Source organism: Pseudopodoces humilis, chromosome 2, assembly GCF_049639895.1.
Source record: "Pseudopodoces humilis isolate 2021_Gansu_Grassland_sample_001 chromosome 2, ASM4963989v1, whole genome shotgun sequence".
Taxonomy (NCBI): domain Eukaryota; kingdom Metazoa; phylum Chordata; class Aves; order Passeriformes; family Paridae; genus Pseudopodoces; species Pseudopodoces humilis.
In genome coordinates, this window is record NC_142201.1 from 72,836,458 (window position 1) to 72,860,777 (window position 24,320).

At 35.1% G+C, this 24,320-nt stretch overlaps 1 protein-coding gene across 2 annotated transcripts in view; it reads right to left on the reverse strand.

The window, feature by feature from the left end:
* The window catches only part of ATM (ATM serine/threonine kinase), a 55,031-nt gene that overhangs the window by 24,487 nt on the left and 6,224 nt on the right, over positions 1-24,320 (reverse strand). For both annotated transcript variants that reach the window (XM_014251456.2, XM_014251450.2), the window contains exons 8-40: positions 23,994-24,157; positions 23,576-23,745; positions 22,672-23,043; positions 21,935-22,129; positions 21,500-21,595; positions 20,773-20,998; positions 20,511-20,642; positions 19,680-19,805; positions 19,467-19,556; positions 18,349-18,517; positions 17,505-17,704; positions 16,897-16,979; positions 16,653-16,808; positions 16,118-16,193; positions 15,850-15,980; positions 15,376-15,496; positions 14,121-14,297; positions 13,223-13,392; positions 12,659-12,905; positions 11,966-12,084; positions 10,575-10,701; positions 9,137-9,336; positions 8,362-8,536; positions 6,631-6,795; positions 6,249-6,381; positions 4,738-4,833; positions 3,815-3,986; positions 3,285-3,426; positions 2,472-2,648; positions 1,931-2,102; positions 1,437-1,524; positions 958-1,113; positions 84-192 (exon numbers count right to left, since the gene is read on the reverse strand). In XM_014251456.2, the coding sequence (XP_014106931.2) occupies positions 84-192; positions 958-1,113; positions 1,437-1,524; positions 1,931-2,102; positions 2,472-2,648; positions 3,285-3,426; positions 3,815-3,986; positions 4,738-4,833; positions 6,249-6,381; positions 6,631-6,795; positions 8,362-8,536; positions 9,137-9,336; positions 10,575-10,701; positions 11,966-12,084; positions 12,659-12,905; positions 13,223-13,392; positions 14,121-14,297; positions 15,376-15,496; positions 15,850-15,980; positions 16,118-16,193; positions 16,653-16,808; positions 16,897-16,979; positions 17,505-17,704; positions 18,349-18,517; positions 19,467-19,556; positions 19,680-19,805; positions 20,511-20,642; positions 20,773-20,998; positions 21,500-21,595; positions 21,935-22,129; positions 22,672-23,043; positions 23,576-23,745; positions 23,994-24,157 (5,132 nt within the window). The remainder of the gene's footprint in view (positions 1-83; positions 193-957; positions 1,114-1,436; positions 1,525-1,930; positions 2,103-2,471; positions 2,649-3,284; positions 3,427-3,814; positions 3,987-4,737; positions 4,834-6,248; positions 6,382-6,630; positions 6,796-8,361; positions 8,537-9,136; positions 9,337-10,574; positions 10,702-11,965; positions 12,085-12,658; positions 12,906-13,222; positions 13,393-14,120; positions 14,298-15,375; positions 15,497-15,849; positions 15,981-16,117; positions 16,194-16,652; positions 16,809-16,896; positions 16,980-17,504; positions 17,705-18,348; positions 18,518-19,466; positions 19,557-19,679; positions 19,806-20,510; positions 20,643-20,772; positions 20,999-21,499; positions 21,596-21,934; positions 22,130-22,671; positions 23,044-23,575; positions 23,746-23,993; positions 24,158-24,320) is intronic.

Sequence of the window (24,320 nt, forward strand, 5' to 3'; positions counted from 1 at the left end):
TATCTTCAGCTCAGATGAAACCTACTGTTAATTGCAATTATACGAGAAGGTTTGCATTCAGATTAGGAAGCACACAAAAGTACCTGTAAACTTATGCCAGTTTCTTCTTTACTTTTTTCATTCAAAGTAGTAATAGGTGTTCTTTGACTTCCCTCTTCAAATGTCAATCTCTTAGCTGCTTTAAAGGAAGATCTAAAAGAAATGTGTCAACCAGTAAAGTTAAATGAAGTTTCACATAGAGAACTAAAGAAATTCTGAGACAATACTCAAGAAATAAGGGGCACAAACAATAAATGCAAGAAGGTTATTCAGTATGGCTCTTCATCAAAATGAGGAAGTGATCAGTTGAGCTAGGAATATCAGCATCAAGAGATTTAAACACCAAGGTATTTTTTTGGAGAACCACCCCCCCGAAACCTTGTAATTTCTAATCTTTTATTAAATCAAATTTCTTCTGTAAATGCCTGAAGTGCTCTTTCCTCTGTGAAAGAATAAAAGCAAGTAGTTAATGTATGCACTTATAACCAAACTTTTGTTATATTTTTCACTGCCTTACAGTGGTTTGTCACAAAACCAAACTAGTTCCATATTTTGAACTTCCTAGATGAGAAAATAAAGAAAATTGTCATGGAAGAAAGCTCCTACAAGGATCATTTAGCTCTATTCACACGTAATTCTGGTCATCATTCTGGAGTTTTCTTTCTCCCCTTGATTAACTTCTGGCTGTAATGTAACTAACAGCACTAAGAAAAGCTTCTGATTACAAGTCAACATGACACTGTTTTGAGGCTTGGATCATATTCAAGGACTGAAAATACTCTCCATGTCCATATACACACCTATGGAATATTTTTAAAGCTTCCTTGACTTTTCATCTAACTAAAACCAAAACATTGTTGGGATTCACAAAACATGACCCATTGAACCAGAAATGTCAGGAAACAGCATTCCTCCTACCTTTCTTGCTCCTTGTCCCTATTTATCTTGTCTGCGTAGATTTCTGCATAGAGCAAGGCTGTGAAGTGAGCAGCACAAGACTGTGCTGCTATAGCAACCTCCAGATAATTCAGATCTAGCCAGAAGCTGTCATCAAAAACTGTACCTGAAACAGATCTGATTAAATAAAGACTTAAATACTGCTGTAACAGACCTTCTCTCTAGCACTAAACAAAATAAATCCAGTATTAACTATAAAGCTTTCCAAAGGCTAATTTTATCTTAGCCCTTGGAAAACTCCTTGCACAAGAAGTTCAGCAGAGTTAGAGCCCTTTAAGGGTAGCCATATCACTTCTGTAACAAATGCAAAGTCAATACTATATCTTTTCTTTTAACCAACGTGTTCTCTACCATGGTCTTTTTCTTCAATCTAGAGCATCAACAGATCTTTGAACAGTCACAATTAAATTAAGGCAATGTTTTGAAAAGTTTGAATTCACCTCTTTTGTCTTCTCAAGTAATCAACAACAGCAAGCATGGCTCGTCGAGACACTTTATCCAAACTTCTAAAATTATGGGTTTCTTGTTCTGGGATGTGTATTTCAAAGGAAAGAATATAATGAACTTTTGTCATAATCCATTTTGTCATATCCATTTACAAAATAACACTGCACTTGACACTGGATAACATCAAAAATCAGCAAGTACTAAACATTAATCCAGTTATGAATAAGAAGTTAGACAGAAGATACTTCTTGGGTGCTGCCAATGAACAGCTTCAAAATTATTGGTATCTCCATTGAAAAAGATCAGCTCGGCAGAAGCCTCTAAATTCTGCCTGCCTACAAGGGCACATCATACATTTAACCTATGTATTATATATCATACATGTAATCAGAATATATGTAATACAGAATATTCTAATATATCAGAAGATAGGTTTTTCACAACCAGAATCCCTCTTTTCACTGAAACAAAAATATCATGGCAATACCTGATGAATCAGAATTTGGAGTAGATCTACTAGATGAGGCAAATTTGCAACAGGCTGTAAAAAACTTCTGGATATGAAGTGACAAAAGATTTCTCCAAGATTCATCTGAGTCATGAAGAAGGATATCATGAATCAGGTATGGAAGCAAAGTTTGACACAGATCTGTTTTCACCTAGAAAACAATAAGGTACAGCAGATGCTAAGAAAGAAATGCTTTTTGGTTGTCTTTCTGAGGTTACAACCAAACTCACAATTGCCCAAACAAACATGTAATGCTTGAGAAAGAACACGCAAACCTCTCCATAGGGTCATGCTGGCATTCACTTCAAGCAGCCATATAAAGTTCACCTATGTTTGCAATTATCTCTCAAATCCTGTATTTTGAGAGTATATTTTATGAGTACTTGCAATATATGACCACAAAGGCCATGAATTATTTAATAGCAAAAAAGTACTACTACTACTACTATCAAGATGAGTAATCGTATTTTTTGTGCACCACAGCACACATACATGTAACAAATGTACGATTTTAGCTCACCTCACACAGTGGCTTCATTAACTGGAGAACTTCATTTTTCACACCTCCACTGTCTAGTATTGAACTAGTTAGGTGCTTGATCCAGGTCTCGTGACTTTCTCCCAGAGGAATCCACAGGTTTGTGTCATCCAATCTTTCTAAAGGAGCCTCCGCATCACTAGGAGACACTACAAGAAGCTACAAGGAAAACATACATGTTGCAAATAGAAAAAAATTCTATGGCATTTTAAAAAGCCGTACTGCAGTGCACACACTAAAACATATTAACTATTACTGGTCCTTCAGCTGATTAACAATATCATTTTCATTCATGTAAATATGAAGTTTTACAAGGAAATACGAAAGTAATAAAAATAGGATTTTACTGGTAACATCAATAAGGTCATATTAGGCATTACATTTAATTTACAAATAAAAATATTGAAAATTAGGACCTATCTGACTTATGGTTAGTTATGCACTTTTTTCTGGCTTATTTTCCGTCATTTTTTGCATCAAATAACACTGGAATGCTGGGAAAGAATGTATTACATTATTGATTACGTAATCAAAAATTGTCTGTCTAAATGAAAGCACACAGCTTTCTAATGTCAAAACAGTCATTTCATACGTGAAGGGAAAGCTGCAACTAGTAAAACAGAAACAAGAAACAGAAGTACAAAAGCAATCAGACTCGCAATTATATTGACACCAAATTTGGCATTTATCAAAGCCTATCTCAAATATATTTTCAAATTCACTCTTTTAAAAATATATACATACTTCTTTTTTCTCTACTCCATATGCCATGTATATAAGGTTTATCAGAAGTACCTTTTTCCTAGATGTTCTGAAAGGCTGTAGATAGATTAACATGGGATCAGCTTTACTTTTATAAGCTTCCCAAAATTCATTGCCAGACTTGGTGGCTAATATGTTTTTCAAACAGGAAACAGCAGCAGCTCTAACACCAATACTGAAAAAAGAACACAAACAACATTGTTACTGTTAATTTCATTCAGGTATTTGGTTTTCAAAATCACCTTTGTAAGTACACAAGATAAATTATTCCACATGGTTTCATTGCGTATTTTATTACAAAACAAAGCCTGACTATTCACTAGCCACAGCACTGCTATTCTCTACAGCACAGAGGAGACTCTCTGGCTTGCATCCTACTACAGAATTTCTAGGAAACATCTCAGAATGACTGGGTAAATAATCTGAGACTTGGAGAAGCACAAAGACACTAAGAGGTCCAACCTTTCTAACACTTTCAGTGTTACTCCGAGGTGATCTGAACAACATAGAACCTAATGGCTCCTATTTTGCTTCTGAGTTAGTAAATAAATAAGTATACTCACCAGTTATCTGTTAAAGCAGTGTTTATTTGAACTAACATTATGAAGACGCACTGAAGTTTTCTATCTTCAAGTAATTCTGCTGCTCTAGAATCCAGTGCATTTTCAGCACGCTGAAGAGCTGTGGTGGAGAAATCCATGGGACCTATTTCTCCCAAGCAACTTCCAACAGCCTCTGCAAATGCAAGTGATTTTACAGTCTTTCTGTAGTCTTACGCACACTAAAACAAGATCTCACACTACTTCTAAAACTGAGACTCTTATGGGGACTGCTTTACATAACAGTGTATGTTAACATTTACACTATTATGTAAAGCAGCAAACATTAATAAATAATCACTAAAGGAACTTTATTATTAAAATTACACATTAACAAATTTTGCAGCTTAAAACTCATAAATATTACAGTTATCCTTTTTAACTCAATTTTCTAGTAGTGCCTATGGGTCTGGACTTTCCAGGTTAGATCAGATACATATTTTATGTTTGCTTCTGTCAGAAACTGGCAAATGGAAAAGGTCAGAATCACTCATCTTCAATCACTAAAGGGTATGGTAAATACAAACAGTAGCCTGTATGAGCCCAAACAGTAGACTGCACACTCAGTAAGAATTAATCTACATTTTATATAAAAATGTGTATCAATGTGTCCCTCATTTGCTTTCCAGACAAAATATTTTATTAAAACACACAACTATTGAAAAAAGATAAAGCAAAACAAAACTGAGCTTGAAAATAATTTTTAACAAGGGATGTTAAATATTCATCAGAAAGAAAACAAAATCTATTCCCCTGCTCTTTCCTTCACAGTTTGCACGTGTGTTGAAGTGGGAAGCACAGTGGGAAGTAACACCGAGAATAATCCCAGTTTCAGTCTGGTGATTGCAATGACAGCCGTAATTTGCCTGTGGGACTAATTAACTTACCTAGCACTGCCTTTTCTCCTGTGTGGTTAACTGCTATCTTGGACAGCTGCAGTAAGCTCACCACCAATTTCACTACTACAGAATCTTCTGGCTTTTCTATCATTCAGAAACAAAAATAGATGCCAAGCATGTCAGTGTATTTGTAATATGAAGTTATTAGAAGAAAACATTGCTTCAGTGTCTTTTACCTACAAATGTCAATATGCATTATTAATGTTGAAGCAAGATGGTATTAAACAGTACATCAACTAAATTACTGATTTTTCTTATTCATCATGGCTTGGAAAAATGTCTGTGCATTTGAATAAACCAAATAATACCCCAAACTAGAATGCACCTATGCTAGAAAAATGAATACATAGAACAATATACTTGTGCTTAATACAATTTTATTATAAGGCACATCAAGCTTGCCAGCCCATCTCCAGCAAAGCAAGAGGAAGTACTTCTCAGGTTTTGCCTTGAGCACATCTTCATACCTAATAATCTCTATAAAATATGTTCAACTCCTTTTAAGGTCAGTTATGTTGTTAATCTCCATAGGAAGTAGTAGTAAATGCCATGGTGAATATATACTGAAGAAATTACATGTTTTCTCTTGTATAACTGCTCCCAGATTATTTAATCTGTTCTTGTACTGTGATAGAAGTGGCAAGTGTTCCCTATTGTGCTTCATCATTCCATTAATCAGTTCATACAGCTCTATCTATTCCTATTCAATCTCGTTTCCAATCTCACAAGACTCTCCTCTGATGGAAGTTGCTCCAAACAAGCTTGTTGCTCTTTCACTAACTCTGTTCAAAGAGAGTTCTTTGTAAAATTGTAAATGACATATAAGATGTAGGGGCCAAAATGTACTTGCACTGTGGCCTTACACCATTACAATTCCTATCCAAATTTTACTTTGTATTTGTTTACAATTAATCACACCATCTCTTTTTATCTTCCTGTCATGCACACAAGCTGATGAAGACTTGATGTAGAGGAGAAAAGTGAAATGGTCTGGCACAATTACCTTAAAACAAAAACTAGGAAGGAACTGAGTCTGGACTGAGGGCTGAAACACAATCCTGGCAACATGTCAAAATTCAATTAAACTAAATCCTACTATTTGTTCTGAGAGTTTCACTTTCTAACATGCCTTTAATAAATTGAAGCGTCATTTAATTTCATTTAGAAGAGTAGGGAGATTAATATACTTCTATATTATCCTGGTCACTTACAATCATACATGCCCCAGGCCAAAAGCTTAAAGGGTATTTTATCCTCTCTGCCATTTGTAACACTTCATCTATTTATTTATAATGCACTTTGCTAAAGATGCTTTTGATGTTGCATGAATCATAAATGTCAATCTACTCTGCATGTCAAATTATAATATGATTACATTGTTAAACACACAAAAACCAAGACAAAAATAAAACATTCTGTGTCAAATTAGAATAGGAAACATCACTAAACACCTAAAACCAGGTAGAAAAGAAATAGAACACATAATCACGTATCAGTACCCTGGAAAATTTTCAGGAGATCCTTCATCTGATCTTTATATTGTTCCAACTTTTTGCGTAAATCATAAAGTCCTTCAAGCCGTGTTAAGGGCAGTGTATCACAAACCCCAACCGAGAGAAAGTGATTAATTTCCTGCAAAACAATTCTGTATTAAGCACATACAGCATACAAATAAAAGCTTTGGGTAAAGAAATGGCTCTCAGCAAGTTCACAATGTGGATGCAAAGTAAAAATGGAGACCTACAAGTATCTCCGTGGCTGAAACCGCCAATAAAAAATCCACATGTGTCATTTAAACTACAGTTAGAAAGTTATTCTTCTGTGGAAAGTTTGCATTGCAAAAAACACTATGCCATAAGATGTATTTTAAAATGTAATTACCTCCAAAAGAGAATATGGTCCTTTACTGTATTTTATTTTCTGTTGAGTTGCTCGCAAATCTTGAAAAGCTGGGTATTCAGGAAAAGGATCTAAGCACTTGATTGCTTGGTACAGACTTTCATTATCCTTATTATCTATCACCAGGTACTTCAACAAGCATAGGACCTGAACATAAAAAGTAAATGAAAACCAAAAAAGACAGAGGAACATTTCTGAGCTGTATTTCTAATCCAGGTTATAAAGTTTGTATTTTGCTAAGTTTCATTAAACTGGTAAGATAATTTATTTACACTGTTAAAAGTTTAAAGATGTTTAGAGGCTTGGGGAAACCACTGATATATTCTAAAATGGTGGGGCATTTTTGCTCTTCCTCCTCCCAAACAGAAATCAAAGCGTTTACTATCCCAGCCTGCAGTTTTGTTCTGTCTTCTGATGAAGCTGATTTGAAATGCTGGGCAATATAATATCTATGATATTCACAATGATTTAACAACACACTGCACCCCAAGCAGTTACGGTGCTGTTAGGACTTTACTGTTCTCACTAAAGTGCTGGTAATTTGGAATTTAGACAAATGCCTGTATATCATACCTTGCTACCCAAATCACTGAACTCTGGCAGAATTTGTCTAACAACAAATTTACAACTTGAATGAATGTCAAAGAGGTACCATACTTCACAAAAACATTGCTTGTACACTTTCTTAAAAATCACTGCAACTGGATATTGAATCCAAGCACCTTTGAGGCGTTTTAAATCTAAATGATAAGGGTTTTATTTGAAGATTTATATTCACCTGAAAATTATCAACTAGCCTCCATCCAATGCTAGATGAAAAAATAAAAAAGAAGAAACTGAAAAGTGATCACTAGAGGGTGGGCATCCCTGCAAGAGTATGATATGAGAAGATTTCACATATGACATCAGTTCCAATTCAGAGACATTTCTGTCCTCTCAGAACTTTGCTCCTGCTCAGGGATCCTCTGACACGTGGCCTTTGCAGATGTGCATGCACAACTTTTTACACAGACTATTGTAAATCTAACCACAATCACAAAGCTGTGAAAAAAGACTGTCAGGTTATTTTCAGCTGGGTCAGCACAGCCCTGGAAGCACAAGGAGGAGGACAGCACAGAGCTACAGTGCAACCATGTCAATGCCTATGGTACAATGGGACCAGACTAAGCCAGAAGGCAACATAAGGACTGAAGTGCAAGAGGCAGACTCTTCTCACCTACAGCTATAAATTTTAAGTCTCTGAATCCTCTTACATTTCCACCCCCAGCAGAATGCACATAAAAAGCAACACCAGAGGGGAAACAATACTTGTCACACAACAGAAACTGCTTTGTTTCCTTTTTAAGGCTTGTGCTACATTTACTTTTAACAATCATTTATTAAATAAATAGCTGAACTACTGAGATCTATTCTCTCCACACATTTCCTCTTTGTCCTTTAGACATCTTCTTGTACCAAAGGTCTTCATCGTATTTCCCATTAAGTCACCCATGGAGCTGCTTAGCTACTCGATCTGCTATTTGGCAAAACAGTAGTGCCAAAAGTGAAGCTGCATTTATTAAAGGCATAGCGTTACATCCAAAATACTAGTTTTTATATAAATCTGCAAAGCATAGGAATTAAAATTGAACATGAGTACAGATAGAGCCTTAAGAACAGTGAGCAAGAACTGGAAAACTAACAGGTAAGGAATAAGCAGCATCACAAAAGTACCTGTTCCTGAATCTGAGACTGGCCCATGGCAAGAGGTATCAGGGTTCCTACAATAACGTGAAGGTGGCTCTCCAGAGCATCGCTGCAACACGTAACAGCTGTGTGGCACACGTGATGCAGAAGGTCACAGCAGAGCGAAAAGCTGCGCGTGGATATGTCCCTGACTATAGTGGGTCTGTCACAGGAAATGAAGTGGAATTAAAGAAATACAAATTGTCACTGTCTCGACCATCAACATTTCATACATCAAGGAATAATAAGGGAAAAGGAAAAAAAATTAGGACAAATTGATTCTAAACTTTACAATTTATCAACTCAATGGATCAGCTCTAAAGACTTAGCTCAGGAGACACAGACAAACTGAAATACAGTGAATTTGACTGATCACTTTAGAAAATGGAATAAAATCTTAAAAATATATAAAGCAAAAAGAAAAAAAAAACAAACAAAAAAGTTTTAGATTATTATTTGTCAGGACAATCTTGACAGAAGCAGAACAAAATGGAAAACATGCTCTCTGAATCCTCCTCTATCTAAAATGACCATTAGTTTAAAAAAATTAGATTATAAAAGAACTATTTATATACAAGGCTAGCACAAAAAACATTCCATATTTTATTAAGAGTTCTATGTTTAAATTCTGAAATTGTAAAACAGCAACTTAATGTTTAATTTTAGCAATTTATAACTAATTTTCCAGATTAATTAACATCTGCTAGCAATATCAGAATGTAAGGTTACTAGAGACAGGAAGAACTAGAGGTAATTTGTTTACCTGCTATTGATGTGGTGAATAAGGGTGTAAATTACATCTCGGAGGACAAAAGCCCAGGCTCCTCCTAAACTGTCTTTGATCTCTTTAAGTAGCAGACCAACAAACAAATGATAAATTATAAGAACTCTGTGTTTCTTATACATGTTTTTGGTGTCTGATGCATGCTTACATAGAGCTAGAAGGATTTTCTGGAATGAATCCTAAGAATGAATAAAATACGAGTAAAAATTATTCATAATGTCAATACAGATATCAAGAAAACACTTTAAAAACTTAAAACCTAACATGGGCAAAAAAGCTTCATTATTTTTATTGCTTTAAACCAACAAAAGACCTACAGAGAAACCAATTCTCCAAACAGGACTATAAGCCATATACTTCATCATTTTCCTTTCTTTATTCCTCCCACATCAGAAATGCTATGCACATTTTTCAGAAAGCCAGATAGTTACGGCAATGTCTATCAGCAGAAAAACATCAGTGAAAAACCATGAAAACATCAGGTAAGAATTCAACCTAAATTTTTTCAGACATAATGTTCATGTGTGCAAGAATCACTATTTCACAGAACACAGCACTATAGGCTGCAACTGTTAAAACTGTAAACTTAAAAAACACTGGGCAGGTTGTGTAACATTTTAAAAAAACTTTTTCCACTGGCTGGCAATATTAACTTTTACACTCACAAGATTTAGATGAAACATAGTTCTGAAAAGTTTTTTCCTATTTTTAGATTATTTATAGGTAGGCAAAGGAAGTTGTTAACAACATATGCAATAAAACAGCATAACATTAAACAGATACATTTCTAAGGAACAAAGTTAGAAGACAGTAATAAGTTTATGATTTATTGCTGTATATTGCTGTTTATGATTTAAGGCTGTATAAATTCCTATGTCTTCGTTTTTGCCTTTAAAAATGAAAATCAAGTATCAAAAAATATCCCTGAGCATAAAATTTTACACAGTCTGTACAGGTAAGAAAGTTTTATATTTTAATTGTAGGCTGTATTTAGCTAAAATTGACCTAATATAATTATTTCAGAACATTCTTCAGACACGTGACAAATATGCCACATTCTAAACTGAGTCTGGTACAAAGAGATTTCCTCAACCTTTAAAATAATCCTACTCTATATGTATTATATAATACATATAATTACATAATGTACTCAGTTATGTAAGACATAGTACACATATATAATCAATAGAATATAATAAATATATGATATGATATAATTATATAATGCACATAACTCTGTCCCTGAATTTAGGACATGTTTCATTTCAGAAGGCAAACAAATTAATAGAAAAGGGTTTAATTAAGGTTGTTCATTTTCCTCACATAGAAATGATGAAAATGTCTAATTTAACTGAAGGGTAGCCATAATCAAAATTTTGCTTTCTACAGGAAAAGAAAATCATCATAACATACTTACAGGACTTCTAGAAAGAACTGCGACAATACTTTTTAATTTGCTTTTATGGCAGCTGCTAATATAGTCCAAGGTTGCCTTAATCACATAAGATGGAAAATGAGGTGGATTAGGAGCAGGATCCAGTTCCCTAAATGAATAAAAAAGAGATTTATATTTTTCTTCTCAAAAATCAAACCACTTGTATTTAATACAGTAAGTCTTAATGAATAAACACATTAATTCCTAGAAAATATTTTCTGCTTTCACTAAGAAGTATCAAAAAGCATCCAGAATAGTGACATGCACCTTATTTTGTAGCTGCTTGTTGCTCCTCTATGGTAGCTTTCAAAACTGTACTTTCTTAACATTCTTCCACTTTTTTTTGAAAGATTATATTGTTAAAACCCCACACATTTTTCTCATCTAAGGTACGTACTTGGTACAAAAATCTAATTACAATTCATGGGTAAATCGTCTGCATTTTATAACTGTGGGAACAATCTGGTTGAGGAAAAATAGAGTAGTGAACTTTTCTGGGACCTCAAAAAGAAAAAAATGCATCATGGTAGTAAATAAGAGGGAATAATCTAAGTTTCACCACTCTTATTCTTACCATTTCCTTCTTAAAAAGAAGAGCTTTGTTTACAAGCAGACACCACAATTATGCTAAGAAACGGATATGTTAATAAACTCACTGCAAAAAAAATCTTTAAAGAGTTCTTAAATTCTCAGCCATTTAACTTTTGGCAGATTTTCAGCGGGATGTTTTGGATTCTTTCAACTTACTATTTTTATAATAAAGGTATCTTCTTCAAGAACTTTACAAAATGCAATGTTTTTCCAAAAAAGTTTGTATCTGAACATAAAAATCTGAAAAATTAGTATGCATATATGGATATTTTAGGACAAAAACAAAGACTGAAAAGCTAATAAACATGAAGATATTTATGGCACTAGGCTATTTCTATTAATTAGGAATTCATTTATTTGGCATTGCTTAACCAATCTCCTTACCAAAGACAAGAGTTGCCACTGCAAGAACCACTAAGAAACAGTTCACTTTACCTCTCTGTGACTTCTAGTTATTAAAGACCATTAAAAGAATGGCTTTAATTTAGAGACTTAATCCTGACCCATCTAAACTGGCAATGCCACAACAGTCCAGCTCAACAACACAACAGCACTCCCTTGCCCACTGTTCATTCCTTCCATTAGCTGCAGTATTACATAGCTTCTCCTTCTTGATCTTGGGGAGTAACTACTGAGAAGGTATGACTATGAGGTATCATTACTAGTAACAATGAACCCTCCCAGCTTCAGGGTTACCTATTCTCATGCCTGTGAAGGGCATATTTTATTGCACACTGCTACACAAACACATTCAGCATTTAGAAAAATCTACAAGTACATACCTTATATATTTACTTAGGTGAGACCCTTCTTCAACTGTGGTACCCGCTGGTTCATGTAAGGTCATCAACAGTTCAACCACAATCTCTGGCAAGTTACTATGAGATAAACTGTCCATTTGCTACAAGAAGAAAAACAGCATTTTAATTAGAAAAGGTATTTCAGCCAGAATGATTTTGTTGGCTTCTGAGAAAGATTACTTCTTGTCTAGATTCTCTACTTGTTCCATCATCCATGACATGCAATTAATTCATAAATTAAGCCTGGTTAAGCTACTCTATGGCAGCCACAGGTAGAACAATCTGCTTTTCTACAGTATACAGGAAAAAAAAAAGTTTCATTTTACTACTTGTTCTGAACACAGAGTCTGCCTCTGGAGAAGATGGGTCCTTATAAAGTATTAACAAAATATTTTAAGAGGAAAATGTGACATATATGACAAAGAAACTCGGGGTTGTACAATGAATGGTAAAAAAAGTTCATTGCATTATGAAAAAAATTGTACTTCAGTCAACTGTCTGCCTGAAAGTTTCTACTGCATAATTGAAATCCTTGGGATAAAAATTTGGCTAGTTTGAACTTTATAAAATACTACTTTTGCACCTGTAAATTTGAACTATTTACATAATATACAAATGTTTCTATCTGGTCTGTTAAACACCACAGAACCCAATTCACACATTTTAAATGGATACCTGTTTTCCTAAGCAGCTCTCATCCTTAAGCATGTCGTAGACTTTAGAAGCCATTTCTCTTTGTTCTGCTACTTCACCCTTTCCATGGCTTTGATAAGCAAAGTACGGGAGGATATTGACAAGTAACTTTGGGAAACAGTCTGCCAGAACTTCCCTCCAGTCTTTGTCAATCTTGTTGGCAAGTGATTTCACATCTTCAAACTGACTTCTAATCACCAGGTGTGGAACCAAAACTTTGTAACAAGACCTACATGTAGTAAATACATTTCCAAAATGTCCTTAAATTACTTTTTTAAAAGACTTTGAGCATCATATAGTAAATACCATATCTCTACTGTACAACTAAACTTACAATCATTGTTTAGCTACTGCTACACAAAAAAAAATAAAAAAATATCTTACCTGCATAAATATAATACATGTGATGCTTGGAATACATTTCAAAAGTTCCTCAATACATCACCTTACAAGAAAATCCTGATGCATTACATTTAGCAGTTTGAGACCCTGTGTTATAACTGTACATAAAATCTAAATAATACTTTCTTCATATAGCAAACTTACCTGTAGAACTCCTCGAGGCTAGTATAGTTCAGAAGAACATAAGGAAAAGCAGACAGGCTATATCCACTGTCATTCATTTTCAGCCACTCCATCACCAAATAGTCTAAATGTGACGTCATGAAGTCTTCTATACTTTTATAGCCAAAAATGTCAGACACTTTTTTCAAAACCTGAAATGCATGGATTAAGATTGCAAAAATAGCATAGAGAGTACATGGTATTATGGCAAACCAACAGTATCACACCTCCATGTGTACTCCCCAGACTTTTGATGAATATTTGTGTAACTCAGACCCTGTTTAGCATAAGCCATTTTATTATTTGTATTGCCATATCTCAGAAGAGAGCAATGAAGGAACTACAACTAACCCATATGAGTTAAGAAAGAATGGCCAGTACCCATTTTGCAGGATACAGACTGTGTGCAAAAACAGGAAGCAGTGAACAGAAAGAAAGGATAAAAAAGAACATGTGCACTTAAAAAATTACTGGCATGAAAGGCTGAAGTATAAACAGTAACCATTTCAGTACACCCCTGTGAACTTCAAAACAGAATTCCACAAGACACATACCATCTTCCAATACACTGCATTTCCACTGGGTAAAACGATTTTTTAAAATGAGATCTGCAATATTCAATGTATAGAAGTCTGTTTGTATTTCAGATCTGTGCTTTGAACACACAAGATTTACCATTAAAATTGCCTTTCATTATTTCATTATTTCTATGTAAGTAATTAAATATAAAGACAAATTAATTCCGTTATAGAAGTACAACCTCAGTCATACCTTTACAATATTTAACAAATTTCAATACTGAGGAGAACACATTGTAGTCTTCCAATCTTAACCTAACCTTAATTTATAACCTAAATATCAAATGCAATGTCAGACTTGCCTTTTTCACAAGTTCAGGCTCTAATCCATTCTCTTTCACGGACTGGCAAATAGCAAATAGAGCTTGCTTTTCACAGACTGGGCTGCAGCACAGCACCATGGTTATAAGCATCAGCAAAACTGCTTTTCCATTACTCTGCTTGTCCAAAAGATCTTCAGGACTTCCATCACCCCTGACCTTCAATAAGAAATTATGAAGACCTTGAGCAAATATACTGTTAAATCAATTTCCTAGTTAATAAATCAGCATAAATAATTTAAAATTAACTGACACACTGCTGAAGAAGTCAAGTCTCCTTTTTTTTCTCCTTGATGCATATAGGGAAGAACTGCCTTGCCATTTAAATACTGTTATCCCCTTATTGAGGCATTTTGTTGACAAGTGATGAGTTTAAATAAAAGTTACAAGAAAGTGCAATGAAAGGGGAGAAGCTAACAGAAACCACTAAGCTGAGGGGACAGAACAAGGACTCAAAGCAACACAGAAACCAGACGATGACAAAGAGCTGGAAGTGAAAGTACAGAGGGATGAAAGATGACAGAGATGAGGTCTCAGCAGCAAGGCCAGGCTACAACACAGCAGACAAAGGGAAGAGAGTTGACATGCATGTAGGTAATGGCATGACAGAAAAAAAAGGGAAAATGTAGATGAAGTAGACAACTTAGCATGGTAGCAAGGAAGGAGGAAAAGTGAAAGACACTAGAAGAAAAATTAAAGAAATTGCACAGTACTACACCACACCATTGTATCTCCAGTCCTTGCACTGAAGTGTAACTTTTCCTTCATTTCAAGCTTCTTCTGGATAGTTAAAATTTCTAAGCAAATCTCAGTTTTGTGAAAAGCACTGCTCTAATACCACTGGAAACATGATCTTTCTAAAATTCACAAATCTGTTTATATGTTGTGTAAACATATAATTTAATTTACTTTGCCCATTATTATTTATATGTTTTCTAGATTATTAAGGCTACATTCTTCTATGATTCTTCAGTGTTACAGCACTGAACCTGCAACAACAAATAGTATGATACAAGTCTGAAACACACAGTTTACAAATTTACTAACTTCTAATGTGGGCAAAACTGTGAGTGACTGGATATGAAAGGAATTTCCTGATTATCACCTTGTTTCACCAGCTCATATTACCAGATGTCCAAAAATATTAACGTTTCCAGAAAACTAAACATGATCATGGTGAAGGTAATGTTATTCAAAAGATCAAAACTAGGCAAAACTAATGGCTAGATGTTGGTACCAGTTTGCTCATTCCTTCCTGAACTCTTAGGTATGCATTCTCAAAAGCCTTTTGCTGGAGCTTCAGGGGAAGAGGTCTTGACATTCCAGAAGAATCTCTCTGTTTCACATCTTGAAATAAACTTTTGAAAAAAAAGAACAATAATTAGCATAACATTACAAAATTACCATATATTTTTCATATCAATAAGATTCTGGTTTTCTGAATAAAATTATTTTTGCCTTAATTGCCTTATATAGATTTTTCTTTATTTTCTTGTAGAGTAGTATCTCTCTATCTATTGATCTCTCACATCACAGAATAATTGATTTGCAGACAAAGTTTGAACAACAAAATTTGGTAAGCTTTTATATTCTGTCAAGACTGGAGTTCCAGAAATATTGAAAAGAGCAGCTAGGCAGTAGCAGATGCGACAACCAGTTCATTGAAATTAAGCATTATTCTTACAAACAGGAAAAATATCTACATTATCACCTGGTAATTGACTTTGCAGCAAGAATGCGAACTTGATGGTGACTGTCTGCAAGGAAACGTGGGAAAGCATCACTCACAGGTAGATCTTCATTTTTCACATTAAGGATTGCCCACTTGCAATGGGGATCAACCTGAAGAAAATTAATATTGTGATTTAAAATGTGCAGAAGATATACTGCAATACACAAAAGATGTTTAGACACTGTTTTTAAGTACATCTTAAATAAATATTTAGCATGCTAATGAATGTCAGAAAATCTGGGATTACCTCAAGCAGGGCTTTCATGCAGTTTAAAAGGGCCACTCTTACTGATGCTGTGCATTTCCCTCCTTGAGATAAATGCCTAAAACAAGGAACACTCAATTAATGGAAAAAGTTGCCCACAATTTTGAGAAACAGTGCAGCAAGTTAGTTTCTGCTGCTCACAGTTGACTCTTTTGTTCTCCATGGGCATGTTTGGGAGGATTTGACAGTTTTATTGGTAATTGCAAACAATATTCTTTTTGGGTTGATGAAATTACCCCATGTCATAACAACTGATGAAATTCAGCATCAAATCAGTCTTTGTGTATATACAGCAGTGTAGTGTTTATTATTCTGGTACTATCTTAAGGATTAATTTTTTTGTTACAAATATAGCATGACACAGAAAATCTGAGAAGTTAAATGCTGCATAAAGATTCCACAGTACATACAAACAGCAAGACACACAATAGCACTACAGTCTTCTTACTGATAGCAAAGATAAAAACTAAAAATCAGCAATTTTATGTCCAACAGACTCCTGCATTAAGTAACATACCAAAAGGCTCCAACAACTGTCAAAAACTGTCCTTTGGCATTCCCCGCCTCTTCAGCATGTTCATTGAACTGGGCCAACCCTACTGCTATAGGGAGCAAATCATTTAGAATTACTTTACAAACTTCTTGATCTCGACGATACAAAGAACACACAGCGCTGTTGAGAAAGAAAGAAAAAATATCTTGAAAAAGGCACCAAATCCCCTGAAACAGATGTAGAACAGGCTGAATAGTTTTTCTCTTACGAAAGAGGCTTAAGAAGCATATCAACATCTACTGCAGGCAAGAGATGTTCTTCAGTAGGGAGCTCCTTCAACAGGATCAAGTACTGTGGAACAAAAAACCCCAAATGAATAAAAAACCCCAACAAAACCAAAATGGATAACAGTACTTAAGAAAATAAGTAGACAGAAAGAAAAACCAGGAAACTTTTTTGTTAAGTCTTACACAAAGCCACGCAGGAATACACCTATCATCAGCTATTGTATGTTAGACTGGTCATCTTTTCATGCAAACACCGTCACGTGGTAATACAGATCATCAAACTTTTAGTTTTGGCAGTATAAAGTATTTCCTTTGTAAACTAAGCCACAGATACTGTTTTATTACATAGACTATTTCTAGTTCTTTAACAAATAAGATGTCTGCTTTTCTCAACTCTTCATTTTCAGGCTTACAAATCTGAACTGCTTTCCTCACTACAACACACTTCAAAACACCAATTGTAGCCATTTTAAATGTTCCCAGAGGACTGATGACAGGAGAAAGACAATGTATAATCGAGAAGACTATGCAAATTTAGTAATAGTACAGTTACAGAAGTGGGTCTGCTGTAAAAAGCCCTCATACTCACCATGTGCAGATGCAGTGGCTTAGTGCTGTCAAAGACACTGCCTTCAGTCAGCATTAACAGCCTCCTCCGAATATCAGAGGCTCGGAAGCTCAGTGTCTGAACTCGGACTGTAGTTACACAAATACATAAGAACCTCACAATTTCAAGGAGAAGTAAATCCTGCTTTGTCAACTGTTCTTCAGCTAATGGGCTCAAAGCACCTGGAAATAAAATTTTCACATAAGAAATGCTTCTCCAAGGACAATAGAAGAGGTGGTAACATTTTATGTCTTTACGAAACTAATACAAGTTCTCAAAAGAGATAAGAGTGCCAGCAACCTTTATGTTCATTTGTTACTCAGCAGTTAGGGCATTTTAAGTAAGAATTTAAAACAAAAGGTAACGTCAGTATTTGTAGCTACCAACAGGAATAAAGAGATTCATGCTCCTGTCCCTCTAAAGATCCAGATATAGTGTCAAGAATTATTAATCAGGAGAAAAATTAAATAGGCCTATTTTTAAGAGAATGAAACAGCATCTAATGAGAGACAAGTATTCTGTAGACATATTTTCTAGTCTTTTCTTTGCCAAAACTTCTGACTCAGAAAGAGTTAGTGTCTCTTCTTGCATGATTTGATTTATAAAATTAAAAATAAACTACTTCTTTCTAAATGAGCTCGAACACTTCATTAATATCTTTAAAACACTGATGAAAATTATTATTGCTTAGGAAGTACTTGGTTCAACCACTACCTGCTTCAACTGCTAATAAAGCTGCACAATTTTGTACCTCAATAACTTTCAAGCAAAGAGGTATTTGCAAAAACAAGCTTTTGGAAGTAGTTTGGAGGTAGAGAAGACTTACCTGTTACAGTTTGCATGTCACCAGATTCATTTGTATCACTGATGTCAGCTACTGAATGATTATCAAACAAATCATCAGATGCCCGGTTATCTACCTCCATTATACTCTCCTCAGGATCATTCCTAAGATCCACTTCTCCCAGTACACTTGGCTTTCCAGTAACTGTCATCTGACAAAAACATCACAGCCTTTTAAACTTGGCTTTTAGGTGCAGAGAATACCACAGACATAGCACAAAGAGAGACACTGCAGTTTTCCAGTGAACTAGAACAGGTGAAGACAGTAAGGGTGACATAAAATTAATGAATTTCATCCTTTGTGATAAACCTGTTTTCTATACTTTGTCTGAACTGTTCTCTTTAGGACAGAAGCTTCCTCAGACAGATACTGATCTCTGTGTTTCAGATTCTGCCAAGGACAGTGCTAGTTTTTAAAAAAACAGCTCTCTCTGTAAGACTCACCAACCTCTCACCATACTTAATAATTACAGAGAAATGAAAAGGAGGCATGGGACCTTCTGAGGACAAACTAATTACTACTCTCCCTACCAGATGACATGTTTACATGTGGCAAAACCCCCAGCTCTTCCTCATGTGAAAAGCAGGAATTTACCTACCAAGACCTAACTGCAGCACTCTGTGCCAAAGAGAAGTTATAAGAATTGTGCTAAACACAGTGATGTGCCACACTTCCACTTTTTCCAGTGGGAAAGGAGTAATTTACAGTTAGATTTAATACCCACATAATGAACATAAAAACCCCCACTCCTCTATAAATGCATTAATGTTAACTGTCATGCGGTATAGAATTCTTTTGTATATACTTCTACTGTAAAGTATTAAAAGCATGAAAAACAGCATCAATTTGTTTTTTGATGTGAGCTGGAATGATAACCTTGATCAAATGTTATCTATCTGCTCTTCTTTTTACCCCAAGCCTGTGTTCAAATGCTAAACAGAAATGTTTCCAGTTAGGAATTCTCTATAAAACTCAATGTAATTAAATTAATTTTTTTCAGTAATACATATTTTGTTTTGTTTGCCTCCAGATCATTGTGCTGTAAAAACAATCCTCTCACAGAAGAGCACTGCATTCAGAAACAGACATAATGTACTTACCAGATTGTTGCAAATATCTATCAGATCATTCATAAATTTTGATGTTAACAAACGCAGGAATATATTAGAGAGCATCTTATTAGCACTGTTCTGTAAGGAAGCAAGATGTAAGAGATAGATTAATTAATTTTTTTGAAGGAATTAAAGGTATGATATTCAATTTCCTGTTCTCATTAATGAAGAAAGAAATTTAAACTCCTTTATAAACTTTACCTTGGTACAATTGCACAAACATTTTGTACACTGCATTATCAAAGTCCTCAATGTGTTGATCTGGGTATCTTCATTTAGTTTGTTTTTAGACTGGGAAATGCTTTCTCCGGCATAATGCATCAGAGACTAGTAAAAATACAACATGAAAACCTCAGTGAAATGCCCTCATACATTGGCACCTACATGGTACACACACAAAGACAAAAGGAAATGGTTCTCATTTATACAGCTTTGATATTCAGCGTGCATCAATGAATCCACATCTTTTTCTGTGATTTTTGTTGTGCTTATTTTGCTCAAGAAGTGACAAAATCATAGTTTAGATGTCCTTGAAATACTAATATTTTCATCACCAAAGAAAAACACAGCGTATCTCCATAAAGTGTAAGTTTTAGGTTTCTGTAATTAAGCAAGGAACCACCACCAGATAGTACTAATAATAAAAAAGAACAGCAATAGCTGTCTTCATACTGGTTTGAACCATCAAATATTCTTAAATTCCTGAATTATACCCATAAATGAAAGGATTTGTTATCCTCTAATTAGTCCTTTATCTATGTGTCCATGACTTCCATTTTTTCGAAAGGTGTGACTCAGAAATGTATCAATATTTAGAATAATCTCCACCGCAAAACTCACGTATTGGTGTACTGACAGAATTTCAGTGACTCCTCTCTTTCCGCAGCAGTAACATATTTAAACCTCTTTAAGCTGCATTTTTCTGAGGAGATACCTGTGCTCTGAAAATGTGTCAATACGAACAGAATTCTATGAATTAATTTATATTCAATGCTTTATGTTTTAATGGGTCCCAAACACATTACTGCTTACCTTAGCATTCTGGAACAATGCTGACTTACAGGCATCCTCCTCTTTAAAAATACCAGTGTAGCAATAGCAACCCAGAACACCAACCAAGAGTTTGACACATCGGACAAGGTGTTCAGCAGCAACAACCTTAGACTAAATCAAATACACAGTATAAATACCAGCGGTTCATCACCACAAAATACAGAATCCATATATTTTGCCTTGGAAATAGATTTTGTTTGGGAGCACAAATGTAAGGATGTAACAACAATTTTTAACTTACCTTAGGACCATAACTGCTTAGAAGCTTTTCTGACATTGCTAAAAGGCAGTTCTCCAGTGTTTCCCTAAGATTTTCGTTGATGGCAAGTCTCAAACCAGTCACATTTTTATCGGCAACATTTACTGCAAAGCTAGTGAAAATATCCATTTCATCAAATGTAGTCTGCAGGTACAGCTCTTCAATATCAGAAAAATTATTTTCTTCTTTCCCTTGCTCATGTTGCTCACTTGAAGAAGAGACACAGTTTTTATATTAGCAACCAGTATATAACTTACAAGACTTAAATACTATTATTTAAATACAGGAAATATACAAGAGCAAAATAAAATATTTTATCTTTTTGTGCTTCCAAAGTCTGTTTGACCTTTACTTTCTGACATGACTTTCACTATGGAGTGGACAGTACCATTCTAGCTCTAACTGAACTGTAAGGAAACATGAAGCCTGCACACACATCATACCTTCTCCTGCAGTTATGGAGCAGCATCTGCTTTGTGTTAGGATACCTAACCTCAGTCTAATACTTGACACAGCTGAAGCAGAAATCAACAAAGCCCCCAAAACTTGTATTTTTAAGTTCTAGCAGGTAAGTCTTATCTTGCATCAGAACAAGTTACACACATTTTAGCCTTATTAAGAGGAAACTGGATACAGTCCAAAGCATTGGTGAAAGATGCAGCATTCCTAGCTTAAGGGAATCACTATAATGACTAATTTAAAAACATACCATTTTGCATCATTTTGGAAAAAGATCATGGATGCTCTGCAGTTCTTCATTGTAAGGCTCACAAGAATTTTTTGTAATACAAGATGAGGATAATCACTGTAAAAAAGGAAATGTTTTCATATTTTCTTGTAATCAGACAAGCTCCTGGGATTCCTGAAGCACACCCAAACATTAACCAGAGTAACAGTGTATCTTCAAAGAAATTAAAGTTTTCACTGAAGATTTCTAATGCATACATCACATATCTGCTATGATACTGACAGATAACCAAATTATATCCCCAGAATGACATTCTAAAGGAAGCTCAAAAGCCCTACAGACTCTGCTTAAGCTTCGATATAACAGAATTCTGCACTAATATAATACATTTTCCCTGCAGAATGTTTTGTGTTACAGGGTGAGCTTACATGTAAAATTATGTCACAAAAATTCTACCTGCAGAGCACAGGAGGCAACTCTGCACATTCTTCTATTTCTTCCTCCAAATAGCTGGATAGGAGCCATTTCATTGTTGCCTCCCTTAACACAGAACCCAGATTTCTTTCAGAACTATTCTGTTCCATTCCTATGTCCAAATTTTCCGGCACTGAATAGGCAGACATCACTAATGATAAACAACATACAGCAGAACTGCAACAAAAACGGAACAGGGGATTTGTGAGAAACCATGTGGTATTTGTTGGTCAGCACTCTAAAGCAAAGTCAGTATTTCTGAATGCACAGGAAGCATCAAGTACATAAGAAGTTAACAAGCACGCACACTGGTCAACTTCTTCATTAAAATCTTTGCATTTTCATTTTTCTTGACTGTTACAGACATTTCCTACTTACCTTAAAGACTATGACAGATTATTTCAGAATAAAATTCAGAAGAAAACATACTTCTTAACTTCAAAAAATCAACATTTGTCTGTCAGTCAGATCTTTAAATTTTTAGTCCATTTTAAATTTTAGTATATTCTAAATGTGAAGACGCTTGCATTTTCTGCCCCTGCTTCCAGTCTTATTACGAACTTATGACAATTTTCAAGAGCTTAGAACACAAATGTGTGCAGTTTTTAAATAGAAATACAGTCACAAGAACAATAATATTGAGTAACACAGTGGTTTTGTTTGCACAGCAAAGAGGAATGTGACTCAGACACAAGACACTACCCTTGATTCCATTTTACCTTGAAGGTTTGCATGCAGGTCCTGAAAATATCTTCCAGAGCTCTTTATCTGTTACAACAAGGTTTCCTTGAATCATAGCTCCAAGCAGCCCAAAGCTCTCCGCTTCAATCTGCTGAAGGCTTATGCTGCGAATAGTAAGAGTCCAGATCTTTGCCCAGGTTCTCTGGAGCTCCAGCTTGTGAGTGCTTTTCAAATCAGTTTTCTGGTTTTGACACAAAGCTATCTCTGTGAGACACTTCAGCACGTATGGGGTCCTCTCTCCTCGGCGCTGCTGAGGCAGTAACTGGTGAAGGACACTGAGTAAGGCAGGCAGCTCACTGTTAGGAAGACTCATGGGATATTTGGATACTAGCTGACTTGTAATCTGTAACCTTGAAAACACAAAGTGAAGCAATTAACACCAAACACACAGAAATTTGCATTTTCAGAAGTAAATTAACAAAGACTTCTTCAATTGCCATTTCTCATTTGTACTTCCAGTATTAAGCTGTTTTGTTGACTATCAAAGAGTAAAGATTTAGTATTTCTACTATTTTCACTTGTAAAATGAATCTAGCCTCACTATCATTAACAATTTCTTACAGTTCAGAGGTCCCTCGTGGCAAACAAAATATCCCTCAGTCAAGGTCCAAGATAAGAAGCCAAGCCTTGGAACAGTTTTCAGGACAGGTGTTACAGAAAACTGTGTGAACTAGTCCAAAATGGCCAAACTTATGGCTGCTGTACTATGACACAGCCAGCTTAAAGCAACTTTCCAAATGCTCTGACAATCTAAGCTCACTGCTTAGATATACAATTACAGTATGTCCAGATACGCAACTTAGATGTACAACATATTCAGGAGAATGTTAAATGTACGAAGATGTCAGGAGTGATACTTTTTTCATGCAAAGATATTATTACCAAGGTATGACATCAAAATCCTTCTGTGATCTTTGCACGTTGTCTTGAATGACCCTCCAGCCAAGCTCAATCCTCCTGCGCTTGTTTGGCACCGTGTCCTCACTGGTTCCTCTTTGTGAAACAGCATATGACTGGGTAATTTCAAGGACTTTGGTATCCTCTGTAAAAACCTGTCATAAAGCAAAATTAAAAAGTATGCAAATAAAAAAAAAAAGCAGCAGTTATTTACAAGAAAACTGAAATGCTTATAGCCTAACAAAAAACACTTGTGAGATACAGTATAATACATTTGTAAACTGTTCAGAATTAACAAAACATTGACAAAAGAACAGAACACTGACAAAAGGTAGGAATACTTCAGCGAAACATACAGCTTAGTAATTATATTGTCAATCTTATGTTCAAATAAAAGTGTTACCTGATGACAAATATCAGCCATTAATTCAATTAGATTTTCCTTTACAGCAACATTACGTGAGCCTGAAGAATACTTCCCTCTGCTACTGATGAGATTTATTTCATTCACCAGCAGATCATACAGGTTATGTAAGATGCTTTGCCACTTTGTTAAGTCATATGCACCTGTACATGCAAAAACAATTAAAAGATAGCATGTATCACCCACTTGATACAATATGTAAACCTACGTAGACAATGCAAAATACAACCAAAATCTGAGTAAGGCACACAAAGTTCAACAAGTGCAGATGTGAAAAGCAAATTCTGTAATGGAGAATGAATAAAG